Source organism: Cajanus cajan, chromosome 6 (genome assembly GCF_000230855.2).
Source record: "Cajanus cajan strain Asha chromosome 6, NIPB_CcT2T_4, whole genome shotgun sequence".
NCBI classification, from domain to species: domain Eukaryota; kingdom Viridiplantae; phylum Streptophyta; class Magnoliopsida; order Fabales; family Fabaceae; genus Cajanus; species Cajanus cajan.
In genome coordinates, this window is record NC_138522.1 from 50286771 (window position 1) to 50302377 (window position 15607).

General features: G+C 35.3%; 1 protein-coding gene across 1 annotated transcript; it reads right to left on the minus strand.

Annotated features, from left to right (window-relative positions):
- Positions 1 to 1515: 1515 nt before the first annotated feature.
- LOC109796776 (U-box domain-containing protein 45) lies at positions 1516 to 3660 on the minus strand. The gene is made up of 3 exons (XM_020356563.3): positions 3502 to 3660; positions 2796 to 3336; positions 1516 to 2668 (listed from the first exon to the last, which is right to left on the minus strand). Exons 2-3 carry the CDS (start codon positions 3323 to 3325, stop codon positions 1750 to 1752), a joined length of 1449 nt encoding a protein of 482 aa, XP_020212152.1. The 5' UTR covers positions 3326 to 3336; positions 3502 to 3660; the 3' UTR covers positions 1516 to 1749.
- Positions 3661 to 15607: the final 11947 nt, after the last annotated feature.

Genomic DNA, 15607 nt, shown 5'->3' on the forward strand with positions numbered 1-15607 from the left:
TACTGTCGGCGGTGAATACTCCAGGGACGAATAAAAAAAAAACTCATTTTATTTTCAAATTAATTTTAAACAAAATTAATTATTTAAAATCAATTTCATTTAACAATTAATTTTCTAATCAATTACCTAATTAGCGCACACAAAATAATGGTGCAATGATATTTTTCGTCAAAATGTACTATGTATTTTTAATTTTAATTTTAAAAAATAGTATTCATCCATGCATGTCATTCATTTCATTGTTATTTCCGTAAGAAATACTTCTTTGATATTCTTTTTCTTTTGTGATTAATTTCCTGAACTCTAAGAGAGTGATAGTCTGAATCTTTGTTTCGCATTAATGGGAAAGATACCTGCACATATTATCAATACAATATTTATAGTGAATATTTAGGTTTAGGGTTTATAATATAACCGTATTTGGGTCTGATAAGAAATTTAATTTAATATAAATTTAATCATTAAAATAAGCCTTTCCCTTACGGTTGCAATTTGTAAAAAAATAACGGTCGTGATAAACTACATATCTAAATAATTTGTTAGGACATTAAATTATTTTATAGATTTTTAAATAAAATGAAAATATTTTGAAGTAACGTTGATTTTTTTTAAAAAAATTACACGCAATTACTTTATCTAGAACATTTGAGAGTACGAAATTACTAGCCATTAGTTATGACAGGAAATTCGTGGTCACATCATTGCCTGGGATGCAATTTCTCACCTTCTTGCGCTAGAAGACACTGTAAGCTCAAATAATAGAAGCACGCTTTTGAAACCACAGGCTCAGAGTCGGGTTAAAATTCCAAGAAAGTCAAAAGTGGACCCTATTTGTGATCGAAAGGGTAACCCAATTAGTAATTTTTTATATCAAGAATTACATTAACATTAGAATATTTTCATTGAAGTCAAAATTAATTAAAGCACCGGACAGAAGATAACATTACATATGACTGGAGACCCCACGACGAACATGTATCGCATACGTAGTGCGGAGAAAATGCAACAGGTCATCTTTCCATTCAAACAGATCCAATTTAACATTTAGATCTGTGGCCTGTTAAAAGAAAACCAATTCAGTGAACCATGTCACGTGGCATTAAACGAATACACGGTTATTAATGAATTTTTCATCTGACCAAAATTTATAGCTTTTACGGCCTAAAATCTTGCTACAAATGCATAACAAATCGCATTCGTCTCTTCTCTGCTAATTAATCCAGAGATTCCCGAAAACTGAACCCATGTAGCATGCAAACGAACGTGGGAAAGATTCTCAAATAGAAATTGGCAGTGAATAGTCCCTGTATCTATGGTAGATGAAAATGACCGACACTATCTACAAAACAAAGTCTGGCCAACTGGAAGACAAAAGTGTGTTATGATTAGAAAACGACTCTTTAAATGAAGGGATGCTCGTAAAGCAACCCTAACATTTTCTATCTTTTCTGCTCATGCCAATGATAGGAAAGCATCAGAAAACTAAACATCAATACAACTCATCTAGTGCCATGGTTATTAAAGTCTCACTTTCAATTTATTGACAGTGAGCTTTCATATTTATACGAAATCGCTCACGGCAAAGACACGGAATCTCTCCTTATAGCTAAAGCGTGATAATTAAACTAGAAATATATAATATATAATCTACTATATTATTATTATTATTATTATTATTTGTGCTAGGAAATAGCTACAAGAACAAAAACTGCAGGAAACTACAATGAATGTGATGCAGGCATTGATTTTTCAAAATGGCAGGCTCTTGGAAGTGGAACTGGAAGTGAGTGAAGCAAAATGGGCAGATGGAACAAAATCCTGACGCAAGTTGGCCCTCTTAACAATTTTCATCATATTGTTCTGCAAACTCTGCTGCACTAATTGCTTCACCGCTTTCTTTTCATCACTCATCACACCATCTTCCTCCTCAACCAAACCACCCTCCTTGGAGGAAGAGCCAGATCCACAAATAGGAGCAGAAACACCCAAGTTTCCACCGTAGCTGCCAGAAACCTGTTTCCCTTTGTCGACCCTCAAACACTCCAATATCCTGGAGGCTCTCTTCTGAGCCAAGGTGGAACCCACGAGCGTCAACTCAAGCAGCGAGGACACAATCCCTGCCTCTATCATCACCCGCCTGTCACCGTACGCTTTGTGCGCCATAACCATCAAAACGTACGACGCCTTCTCTTGGCACTCTGGCGAATCCGTCCAACTCAACACATCAATGAAAATCGGAATCGCATGGCTCACACCGCTAATAGCCTTTCTGCCCTCCGGCGTCGACACCAAATTGCTCAGAATCGAGAGACACCTCTCACTCACTTCCATGTCCCCTATCGCGTTCACTAAAAACCAAACCAAATCGGTTTCCAAAACCACCAAAACGTTGCTCTGACAGATCGAAAGATTATATAAAGCGCGCAGAGCATCTTGCTTCACTTGCGATTGCGAAGCGCTTTCACTATCATCTAAATTCTTTAGGGTTCTAACTAGGAACGGTATTGCACCGGAGGATCCAATTATCGGTTTATTCGAATCCAAAGCACTCAATCCTAGGAAATTCGCAACAATCGCTTCAGATACCGACGAATTAGAACCACTAGGCGATTCAATAAGCTTCAGCATCTTGTGCACAGCGCCGGTTTTCACTATAGCCGCTTTGTTCCTGTAACAATTAACATTAAATTTCACGGATAATTAAATAAACAAATTATTTATGTCAAATAAGTAAAGCAGGACTGAAAACAGAGCAGTGTGATTTGAAATTTTGAACGAAAACGCAAATAACGTACGCATCGTTGCCGATTCCGAGGTTGAGCAAAGCGTAGAGCGAGGCAATTTGAGAATCAACGTCTTCCGAATCGAGCAATCCGACGAGAGGAGGAATTGCTCCGAGCATTGCGAGATCCGCTCTCGCTTCCGAATCTTCCTTCGCGAGTGACCTCACTCTCGACGCGGCGATTCGACGCTTCGTGAAGTCTTCGCCGCGCAGCTCCGCCACCACATGCTTCAGCTCCGCCAATGCCTCTTCCTTCTTCTGCGCCTCCGCCGTCGTTTCGCTCTCTGCAACGTGCAGCAGATCCGATAGTTTCTCCGACCTCTGCTCCTTCACTGCGTGACTCGCCGCCGAGCTGAAGTCGCCGCCGTCATCTTCCTCTCCGCCGCGCTGGCGGTACCGGTAGCGAGAGGTGCCGCCGCAGCTGACGGCGTCGAAGATCATGCGGCGGAGCACGCGGAAATGGCCGCCGGCGGTGTCATTTTTAGCAGAGTGGCGGTGGTCGAGAGCGACGGATCCGACGTTGTTCTGGTGACACTTTGCCATTCTCCGGCGACCTACATTGCAGAGAGAGAGAAGAAGAAGAGTGAAGAGTGAAGAGTGTATTATTATTATTATTATTTAACAATTTAACAATAGGAAGTAAAGGTTTTATTTTAGGTTTGTTTCTTTGTTTGTGTTATTTTGAGAGTGCTAGGCTAAGTGAGACTATAGAAAAGTACCGTGGTGTCCACGTTTTTGTGTCTCTTTGCCTGTCTTTATAGTTGTGAGGTGTGAGTGTGACGGTGCTCCATGGAGAGAGCGCCAAAATTGGATTGTGTTGTTAGGATATGATTTTCAGTCCTCCTGCTTTCAAACTGAAATAAGCCATAAGTGATACCTGACATATAACTTCATTTCATTTTCGCATATCCTGATATGATAAAGAAACTGATAATCATTTCAGACAAACAAACTACAAAATCGGAGCCCATTCCCCTAATATTTCTCTTCAATTTCTTTGCGTTTTCTCTTTTCTATAGTACTATTTATTTATCACCCTCTCATTTTCTCAAATATGTAAAATTAGTCAAAATATATAAAATGTCATCTTTAAAAGTTTATTATCTCACATAAATTTTGAGATGATCTTGTCGAAAAGTCAAGATCTTTAAAGAAGTCTTCGTCATGATATTAAGGAGTCGGGAATATGCCGACTTCCAAGGACGGAGCCAAGGGGGGACCTACGGGTGCCACGGCCCCCCCAACAATTTTAATTTTTTTTTATATACATATATATTACTATATGGCACCCCCTATTTTTAATATAAACTCATATTTTTAATATAAACTCATATGTATATTACTATATGGCACCCCCTATATGGCACCCCCAGTATTGAAATCCTGGCTCCGTCCCTGCCGACTTCCTAATACTAACCTCTGATAAAGAGACGTATAAAAAATAAAATTATATTTTTAATAATTAAAGATTACAATATTGAAATTATTTTTGAAAATCTTAATATTTTTGAGGTTCATAAAATTTACAAATGAGTAATTATAAATTCCTAAACCTTAAATTTAAAAAGACAGATTACATTTTTGAATGTTCTGATTTTAGTGGTTTCCTTAAACGTATATATATATATAATCTTATTGACAAATGTATTAAAACACACTAAATAATAAATATTTTATTATAAATTATAATTAAGTTTCATTAGAAAATATAACGGAAGGGAAAAGTCTTTGAATTGAATATAAGAGAATGAATCCTTTAGCATTAAATCTTTACTCAGTTTCTTTCTTGAAAAAATTTTCACCATCAAAATCTCATCTTATTCTTTAAAGCTTTATTTAGATTTTCTCTACTCTATTTTTAATTAAAGGTCAATATTTTATTAAACAAAAATTACACTTAAAAGAATCTAAACTCTTAACAATAAAGTACTCTCAACATTGATTATCATATTTAAAGACACTAAACAAACGAAATTAAGTAAATAAAAAACATACATAAATCTAGGAATTTAATGCCAAAATAACATTTTCTTTTATTAAAAGTTAACGTGGATATCACTTACCTTTTTTTCTATATTTTTTATGATTAAGAAAACCCAAATATTAGGTAATCTCTCTCTTAGAATACAATCAATGCACATATTATTTCTACTTACTTGAAAGTCAAAGTATATTTTATAAGTCTCTCCCCTTATTTAAAAGGCCTCTATAACGTACTATCTTGATAAGTACAAAAATCAATTCTTTAATTAATAATTTTTAAGAAACTTGCTAGTTGTTGGTATTTTCCATAAAACTATTAAAATAGAATAAAATTACCACTCATAATTGGCAGTTAAAAACGAGTGACTATAGACACTCAAATTTTACAAACATCCAACTGACATCATGTATTTTTCACTGTCCCCTTTTTTTTTCTTTTTTCTTTTTTTACATTATATCGCCAATCATTTTGCAATCACATTAATTACCCGTATGTTTATTCTTTCGATCCCTCTCAATATGTCACTGCAGCTTAAAGACGATCTATCTCAATATATGTCTACTATGTCTTAAAGACGTTAAAAAGTTTTTTTCTTTTCTTAAAATAATATAAAAGGGAGAACGAAAATATAGAAATGAATAAAAATGGATAGTGTGTTGTTATACTTATATCACGTCAACTTAACTAATTAAATTGTGATACATTAATTATTCATATTTTATCCAATTTCTTATTTGATATTTTATCTCTCATTTTACTTGTCGTCTAAGACTTTTATCATCACTTTTCTATTGAAAAAAACCAACGTGGTTATCAAAATATTTATTTTTAAAATTAATCACATACTCATACATCACCAATAAGGAACACAACAGAATAATCAGAAGGTAAAATAGAAAATATTTATATTTTACCCGTTTTCTTACAGGGTTTCCCGTAAGAACCCACATAGCACTCTAATTCATATAAAAATATATTAATTTTTAAAATTAATCACATACTCAATCGCTACAACTATAGATTCTAGAAACTCCATTAACCGTAAACTCTCGACAAATCAATCTCTCACCCAAATCTAAGGTCCCAATAATTTCTAGTTGATTAGAACAATATCTTATCTACTACTACTCACACATATGCTTGCAACACAAGCGATACCACCCAACCACTATTTCTTACGTAAGCAAGAAGTATCAAACAATTCAACACTCATAAGAATGAAGAATAGTAGTCATAATGATATTAGCTAACACTATCTATCATTCCTCTAATTACACTATAATCTAACAGTATAAAACTCTACAATATCAGCACAAGGAGAACATCATCATCATCATTATCAAAGAAAATCATCATCAAAGTATACAACAAACAAGACACTGTCAGAGTACACAACAGAATCATGATAAGTACATAACTCACGGCCGATTGGATCGACCTGCTCTGATACCACTTAATGTGACACCCTCTATCCTGCATACCATAACACATAATAATAAGATTTGAATAACATAACATCTCATAATTAAAATATCAAACGTGTTCAGATAGAGAGTACCACATCCATAACTTAAACAAAATCAGCGGAAATTACAAAGAAATAAAACTAAAGTTTCCAAAATAATTTAATAAAAACATCTTAATCTAATCCTATCTACGCCCGATGTCACATGTCCTATCAGAGCAAATCCCAATATAGAAGCCAAAGCTTCATCACCAACATCTTCATGCTGATAATAACCTGTAAGGCAGTCAAGGAAAAACAACACAAGAAAAGGGAGTGAGAAACATCTCACTTTGGCTCATAGTGTAAAAATATACGCCAGATAGCCAAACAAACAAAACAAGTTTAACATAAATAAATTAATAATAACATCACATTTCACTCATCCAAGACATATCAATTCTTCATATAACATTAAAATGCACATGTATGGACACGAACTACATTTTATCATGCATGTGGCGCCAGTAACATATCACATGACATATTGCCTCTAGCAATACACGAAGAGTAGTCTAGGAGTACATGCCAGGTCACACCCTTTGTGCACTCTCACTAGAAGGACATACTACCAGAGTCTCGTCGGGATAGCTAAGCCATGCAAGATACATCCCATGCACACAGTGGGCGAGACTGGGACTTACAAACCGAGCTATCCCCAATGACTAATCCCCAAAGCTTTTACAATAGAGGGCCTTCTCTAGCGGTGTATTCCATATCGTACCCTTAAAAACATTTATGCATATGATACATGTCAATCAAGACTTCATGCTTTTCTCATATCACATTTTCATATCTCATTCTCATATCATATTATCATGTCTCATCATCATGTCTCGTCATTATAACACATTATCATATCACATCACCATATCACATTATCATGTCTCATTATCATATCACATCATCATGTCATATCATCATATCACATCATCACATCACATCACTATATCACATTATCATAACATATTCACAATTTTTACAGAGCACTTTAATTCATATCAAAACTCATCTATTTGCGAAATGAAATACATATTTACACTCTGCAAACATCAAAGAACACAACTGAAAACTCAGGGGATAAAATAGAAAACATTCATATTTTGCATGTTTTCTCATAGGGTTTCCCGTAAGAACTCATAGAGTACTCTAATTCATATAAAAACATATTCATTTTTAAAATTAATCATATACTCATACATCACATCCAACATTCATATTTTGTCCGTTTTCTCATAAGGTTTCCCGTAGGAACCCACAGAGCACTCTAATTCATATAAAAACATTTAAAATATTATAATTTACTTATACAATTACATCTTTAAACAATCTCCTCTTACAATCACCAATCCATTTCCTTAGGGTTTCTCATAGGAAACCATAGAGATCTCAAATCATATATTTATTTACATATAAAAAGAGCAAATAGAAGAAACTAATATAATTGGGAAAAACCCCTCATAAAGAAGCATAAAACAAACACAATATTGGGGTTAATCTCACTACCCAACATACATTCCCACACCCAAAGTGAGATTTCTCACTCCCCCCTTACCTGGATGAGCAGAAGACGAATGGTCTTGGTGTGATCTAAGATCGTTCCTGACTACTTTTTCTTAGAGCTTTTTGTTTCTTTTTTTTTTTCCTAACCCTTCAGAACGCAAATGAGGCAGATAGGGTTAACGCTACCTGACTCCTTTCTTAAAATTAATCCATTGGATTGGGTCAACCCAACCCATTTTCCTTCTCTTCTAACCCACTTCTCTTTTTCCTCAAAATAATTAAAAAAAATAAATACATGTATATTATAAAATATTTTTCCTCTATAATAATAATATATTTCTGACCCAAAATATAATAATATAATTTCTATAAAAAAATATCATATAAAATCAACCTTCTCTTAAAACATATAAATATTTATATAAAAATGCTAATAGAAATACTTATTTAATACATACAAAATAATTATCCAAAACAATAATTATTTAAAACGTACAAAATAATGTTCCTCTATAATTATTAAAATAATTATGATCAAATACCATATAATAATAATAATAATAACCCTTTTGAAAACTGGGGTGTTATAGTTTGCCCAAAAAAAGAACATGAATAATGTTGCTTCTTTCATCATGTTTTGTGTGTTTGACGCATTTCAAAAGACATGACATCTTTCAACATGCTTATAATATTAATTTATGTATTAAATTGTATCGCATTATATTTACAATTTTCACAGAGCACTTTAATTCATATCAAAACTCATCTATTTGTGAAATGAAACACGTATTTTCACTCCGCAAACATCAAAGAACACAACAACTCAGGGATAAAATAGAAAACATTCATATTTTACCTGTTTTCTCATAGAATTTTCGTAAGAACTTACAGAGCACTTTAATTCATATCAAAACATATTCATTTTTAAAATTAATCACATACTCATACATCACATTCAACAAAGAACACAACAGAACAATCAGAAGGCAAAACAGAAAACATTCATATTTTGCCTGTTTTCTCATAGGGTTTCCCGTAAGCAGTGTTGTCAAAATCGCGACCCAAATTTTGGACCTTAAAAAAATAAAAAAATAACGATGTTCAGAATTTGATTTTTCAGAAATCGGATTCTGAGCTATGAACAGTAAACAGATCTAATTCTGTAAATAATTTTGTACGGCTGTTATTTTGATATTTTTTTTATAAAAATAATATTATAGTAAAAAAATCGACTAACCACACAGATCAAACTATTGCAAGAATTGACCGTCTAGTACGTGTCATCAAAACTAAAATTGCTGACGACTGATGAAAAGTAAAGAAAAGAATGAAGCGAGCGTGAGAAACCATACAACCGATATCATAGAGTTCCATGCCTTGCAAACATCCCTGAATCGGGTTAGAGTTTTTACTGGAGTCCAGGACAAGATTTCTAGAACGAGATGCTCAGGGATGAATGACATCTTCCGCAGAGATACTGATTAAGCAACTTTGGTTAGGAAAATATACTTAGAACTAGTTTACACCAAAGATACTGAAGAAATGATGCTCGCTGTTGATCAAGTAGTGAAAAGAACGGATTATTTTGGCTTAATATGTAACTAAATTTTGTATAAGGTTTAATTATAATTGATTGATTTAATAAAAATAAAATAATTGATACCTTGTTACTGTAATTATATATTTTTAAGAATCTCATTGTCCCTTTAAAACAATCAGAGATACAACTTAACTTAATTGAAAATCTTAAATATTGTGCATCAGGAGGATGGAGAGGATTTGGGGTATGCCAATGGGGAGCCAACCACCATCAAAACCGCCGGATGGGGGTGGTGGTCAGATGATGACCTTCAAGGAAAAGGTGTTGGGTGCCCCGACTCAGCGGCCGGCTGTTCGAGACCTTATTAAGGAGGGGGCTATGACGTTGGAATATGAGGGTAGTGATCGGTTGCTTCCCATATTCAATATCACGGCACCTACTTTTAAACAGTTGTGTGAACCATGGGAACAATGCCTGGTGATCAAGTTGTTGGGGAGAGAGGTGGGGTTCTGATAGACCATGGGCCAAGGGCCCAGTGACCAGAGCTATGGCTAGGAGGATACAGGAAGAGCTGGATCTTGAGAAGACTAATGGGCTTGTTAGGCCCAAGATAATCTTCACTTGGAATGCTCTATCATGAAGAGAAGGCCTTAGTTCTACTTGTTTATATTGTACAGTTTATACATAGTCTTGTGTATAGGTTATTTTTGCCTTTGTATTTGTGAGGCACTTTACTAAGCTTTTTCTAGTGTTTGTATATTGATTTTGAGGTAGGTTACTTGGAGAGTTTAACTCCATTTAACCTCCCTAGTTGACACACTCATTCTTTATTTTTTCAGTAGGGAAAAGGGGGTGACATTTAGCAAAGCTTGGGGTGTGACAAGTAATTGGGCCAGAACTGGGCCTAGGCAAAATTTTACATATTGGACTCATTTTACTCCTAATTTTTCATAGATTTGATTTAGCTAGGTCTCATCATCATATGATGAACCTAACTAAACCAAATCAAACATTTTTGAATTAATTCAAGGAGCAAATATGAACCAAGGCCGCCTAGCTCTCCTACTTGTTCTTTGGCCGAAATTCACTTGTTACTCTTCAAGGTTTGAAGCTTGCCTTGCAAGCTTCTAAACCTTGGAAGGTTAAGGCAACCTTACCATGGTTCTTAAGTGAACCATGGTCAAGGATGGCTTCTCCTACAAGCTTCCTAAACCGTGGGGGTTAAAGCTTACCCTACCATGGTTCCTAGTGAACCATGGTTTAGGATAGCTTCTCCTACAAGCTACCTTTCCCTATAAATTCCTAAACACTACATTTGTAATCACTTTTGAACATAAATGAGATTAAATCTTCAGATTTCTCTCAACTCAAGAGTCCCTAAACCGTAGAGAACTTCCACTCTAGGTTTCCCTCAAAGTTTATTCAAACTTTGTCTTGGTTCCTCAAGCTTCTACAACAAGCTAAGGAGAACCGAATCATCTTCAAAGACTTCTACTCCATTGGAGCTTTCTTCAAGGAGTTTCGGATCTCTTTCAAGGTCAACTCAAGAGCATTTTCGGTCCTAAGCATGGAGAGCTTGAAGGAACTTCAATCTCCTCCAAGTAGCTCCATCATTTTTGGTATCTAGAGCCTAGTGCTCTTGAGGTTTTGTTTCCAAACTTTTCTACTTGAATCCGTGTTGTATCTTCCTTCTATTACATGTCTTCTTATGTTTGCTGAATGGATCTAGATTTTATTCACACTTTGATGGATCCAAAATGTCACATAATAATTGTTTGATTCATATTTGCTTGTCTCCTAATTCTTGAATCAAACCGATTTTGTTGTGCTTTAGGTTCCTATACTTGTGCTTTTAATTTTGCTTGAGTCTCTTCATTCTATAACATGTGTCCGTGATTGGACAACATTCATATTGTTTAGATTTTGCTTTTGAATCATATGTTTTGTCTAGAGTCATGTGTAGTCCTTTGAATGTCATTGATTCCTAGACTAGCTTGTTTTGACCTAGTTTTTGTGTTGTGTTGATTGAGTCCGAAATTTGTTGTGTATTTTCTTATTAAATCTGAACCTTCCTATATGTGCTTTTGCTTTACATGTTTGAGTTCTTAATTTTCTATTAGTTCTAGCAAATTTCCTAGAGTTAGGTTTCTATTATGTCTTGTTAAAAGTTTTTGTCAAAAAAAATTGTTAAACACTTCTCCTATTAGGTTTCCTTGTGTCTTGTGTTGTGGCTGAAACTTTGTGCAATTTTTTTAGCCTTAAAACAGAGCCAAAACAGAGGTGTGAGTGTCTTATATGCATGAGAAAAACAAAGGAAATAGTGCTTAAAAATTTGACCTAAAATACTACAAAATTGTGAAGCACTAGAAAAGAAACATGCATGTGAACACCTTTGTTTTGTGTAGAAATTTTGCTGCAGTTTTTCTACATTAAATCCGAGACTTATAAGTTTTTAAAAGGCATTGAAACTCCTGAATATCAAAATAAAAATAAGAGAAAAATATTTTGCAAAAGAAAAAGAAAGAAAATAGCAAAAGAAAAAGCCATAGGAGTGAAAATTTGGTGTTGTGTGCTCTCGGATTTGGAAAATTTTTGTGACTTGTTTGCTTTGGTCCAGCCATATCTTTGAGTCTTATTTTGTTTTCTAATCTTAGCTTTTGATTTGTTAATCCATTCTAGTACCATTCCTAGGTTATTCTTTTGTGTGCTAGCTTTCTAAAATTTGCCTTAATTTTTGCTTGTCAAATTTTGTGGAACTCTTTCTAGTCTTGTCTCATTTCTCTTCTACCAATTGGTGTAGCTTTCCTAAATTGTTCATTTTCAGTTTTAGCACTAATATTCAGTCTTGAAGGTGGTTGAGTGCTTCTTGAAAGGTGTAGGAGGCCAAGGCAAAGGACATCCACTTGAAGGCTTTGGTGGTTGCTTAGGGAGTTTGTTCTCTCTTGGTGGCTAGGCTCTTGGAAACACCTAGAAGTGACTAACATCAAAGTTGCTTCTAAAGAGAGGAGTGAAACACCTTGTGAGGCTGCAGTTGGTGGCTGATTTGGAGCAACAAGAAACTAAACCAATTGTGAAAATTTTTTGTGAAAATCTAGAACTAAATTTAGTGACGGAAATTTTGGTTTCTAAAACCTAGTTTTTCATTACAAAATCCGTCTCTAAATTTGTTCTAAATTAGTGGCTAATTTGTTTTCCTTGAAATTAGGTGCAGCCACTAAATTCATTTGAGAGTGAATTTACATTTCATTTGGAGTGTAAATTTACATTTCATTTGAAGCAAATTTGAATTTCATTTACCTTGTAATTTTTGTTTTCTAAATTTTTGTACAAGGCCTTTATTAAGGAGTGTCTTGGAGTGCCTTTGGTGTATCTCCATCTCTCCTTAAGAACTTTTATAGTAATCCACGTGTAGTACTTGTGAGAGTGGTCCTTGAAGGTCTTTGGTGCCTTTCAAGCTCTCACTTAGGTTTTATTGCTTTAAACGTCTAGTTTAAGTTTTCTTGTCTTTAAATTTTCAAGCACTTTATGTTTTAAGCAATTTATGTTTTCAGTCATTTAAGTTTTCAAGCAATTTATGTTTTCATGCTCTTTATGTTTTCAAGCATTTTATAAATTGTACACATAGGCACTTGCTTGTTATTTTTCCTTTAAGAAAAGTTCTTTGTGAAAATTGTTTTGTGCAAGACAAAAGTACAAGGGGGTTTAGAGATTTTTACTTGAAGAGGCTTGGTTATTAAGTGGCTCTTTAGTAGCTCACCTCCCTCCAAAGTTCAATTTGTACTCTTAGACCTCTAAGTGCCAAGTCTAAAGCACTCCAAAACCTTATTTTCATAAAAACTATTTTTGTGTGAAAAATATCTCTTGAATTAAAATGTCTCAAGATTCCTCCCATAGTGAAAGTGATGGCTCTCCAAAAAGTCTTTCTTACATTACTAAAGAGCTCAAATCACTTAAACTATGGAAAAAGCAAGAGTCCATTCAAAGAGAGAATGAAAGAATTGAAAGAGAAGGACAACTTGCTTATCTTGAGGAAGAGTTGAGAATTTTAAGACAAGAGGAGGAAAAATTGAAAGAAGATATGAAGAAACATAGGAAAAAGAGTAGGAGCTCACATTCCCAATACACATCCCCTAATGAAAGCATGAATCAAGGGGATCACTACCAACATACTCCTAGGAGAACTACTAGGCCAAGGGAAGTCAAGGTTGACCTCCCACAATTCTTTGGCAAAGATGATGTGGAGTCTTATTTAGATTGGGAAATGAAGGTTGAGCAACTCTTTGCTTGCCATAGGGTAAGTGAAGAGAGGAAAGTACCTTTGGCTGCCCTTAGCTTCCAAGGGCATGCCATGTATTGGTGGACAGCCCTAGAGAGAGAGAGACGCCTCCACAATGATCCTCCAATTCAATATTGGAATGATCTTAAAAGTGCAATGAGGAGGAGGCACATTCCTACCTACTATGGGAGGGAGCTTATGAATAAGCTCCAAAGGCTCCAACAAAGAGACATGTCTGTAGAACAGTACAGGCAACAAATGGAGCTATTAATGATGAGGGCTTGTATTAGGGAAGAGGAAGCTACTACTGTAGCTAGATTTTTGAGTGGTCTTAATTTAGAAATAAGAGACCAAGTGGAGCTACTACCCTACAGGGACCTAAATGACTTGGTCCAACTTTGTGTAAGGGTAGAATAACAAAGAATGAGAAAATCTTACAAAAATAGCTCCAACTCTTCATTTCTAAAGAAAGATTCCAAGAAGGAGGGAAAAACTTTTGAAAAGAAGAAATCTTTTGAACCCTCCAAAAATCTAGCCACAGAAAAAGATAAGGGAAAGGGAAAGGACACTACACACACTAGTTCTAGGACTAGTGATATTAAGTGCTTTAAATGTTTAGGGAGAGGCCACATTGCCTCCCAATGCCCCACAAAGAAGGTAATGATCATGAGGGGGCATGACATTTATAGTAGCCAAGATGAGGCTACTACTTCCTCTAGTAATAGTGAGGAAGAAGCAAATGATCAAGAGAAAGGTGTAGAGTCTACTTTTCCTTATGAAGGGGAGCTCTTAATGATTAGGAGACTCCTCAACAACCAACCTAGTGATAGTCTATCACAAAGAGAGAACATATTTCATACTAGATGCAAAGTTTCAAACAGTGCATGATCTCTCATTGTTGATAGTGGCTCATGGTGTAATTGTTGTAGCACTAGGCTGGTTGAGAAGTTGGGTTTAACTACTAATTCCCATCCTAAACCTTATCAACTCCATTGGATTAATGAGGATGGTGATTTAGCAGTTGACCAACAAGTAAAGGTCAAAATTTCCATTGGGAACTATGAAGATGAGGTGCTATGTGATGTAGTACCAATGGAAGCTTGTCACATCTTATTAGGAAGGCCATGGCAATTTGATAAGAAAACCATGCACAATGGCCTTACTAACGAGATTACCTTTACACATAAGGAAAGAAAATTTGTGCTTCATCCTCTTTCTCCTCAACAGGTGGCTGAGGATCAAGCACAAATGAAACTCAAAAGAGATAGTGAAAAGAGATTTATAAAAAAAGAAGAAAAGAGAGAAAAAAAAAAAGGTCTGTGAAACTTAAGGATAGAGAGGAATCTAGGGAGAAAGGAGTTCCCTCCCTAGAGGTCGTTAGTCAAGAGAATAAAATTTCCAAACAAACCCTCTTGATTCAACAACCCTCTTATTTCCTTCTCTGTAAAGGAACTCTTTCTTGCACTGCCACATCTAGTGGACATGAGACTTTACCTGAGGGGATAAAAACACTTTTAAAAGAATTTGATGATCTATTTCCTCCTGAGGGTCCAATGGGCCTTCCTCCTTCTAGAGGAATAGAACATCAAATTGATTTGGTGCCTGGAGCTAGCCTACCTAATAGGCCTGCCTACAGGACCAACCCCCAAGAAACTAAAGAAATTGAGTCTCAGGTCCAAGATTTGTTGGAGAAGGGCTGGGTTCGAAAGAGCTTAAGTCCTTGTGCTGTTCCAGTGTTGTTGGTTCCAAAAAAAGATGGCAAGTGGAGAATGTGTTGTGATAGTAGAGCCATCAACAACATCACTGTGAAATATAGACACCCCATCCCTAGGCTTGATGACATGTTAGATGAGCTTCATGGAGCCATCATATTTTCTAAAGTTGATCTTAAAAGCGGATACAATCAAATTAGAATCAAAGAAGGAGATGAATGGAAAACCGCTTTCAAGACCAAGTTTGGATTATATGAGTGGTTAGTGATGCCCTTTGGGCTCACCAATGCTCCTAGTACATTCATG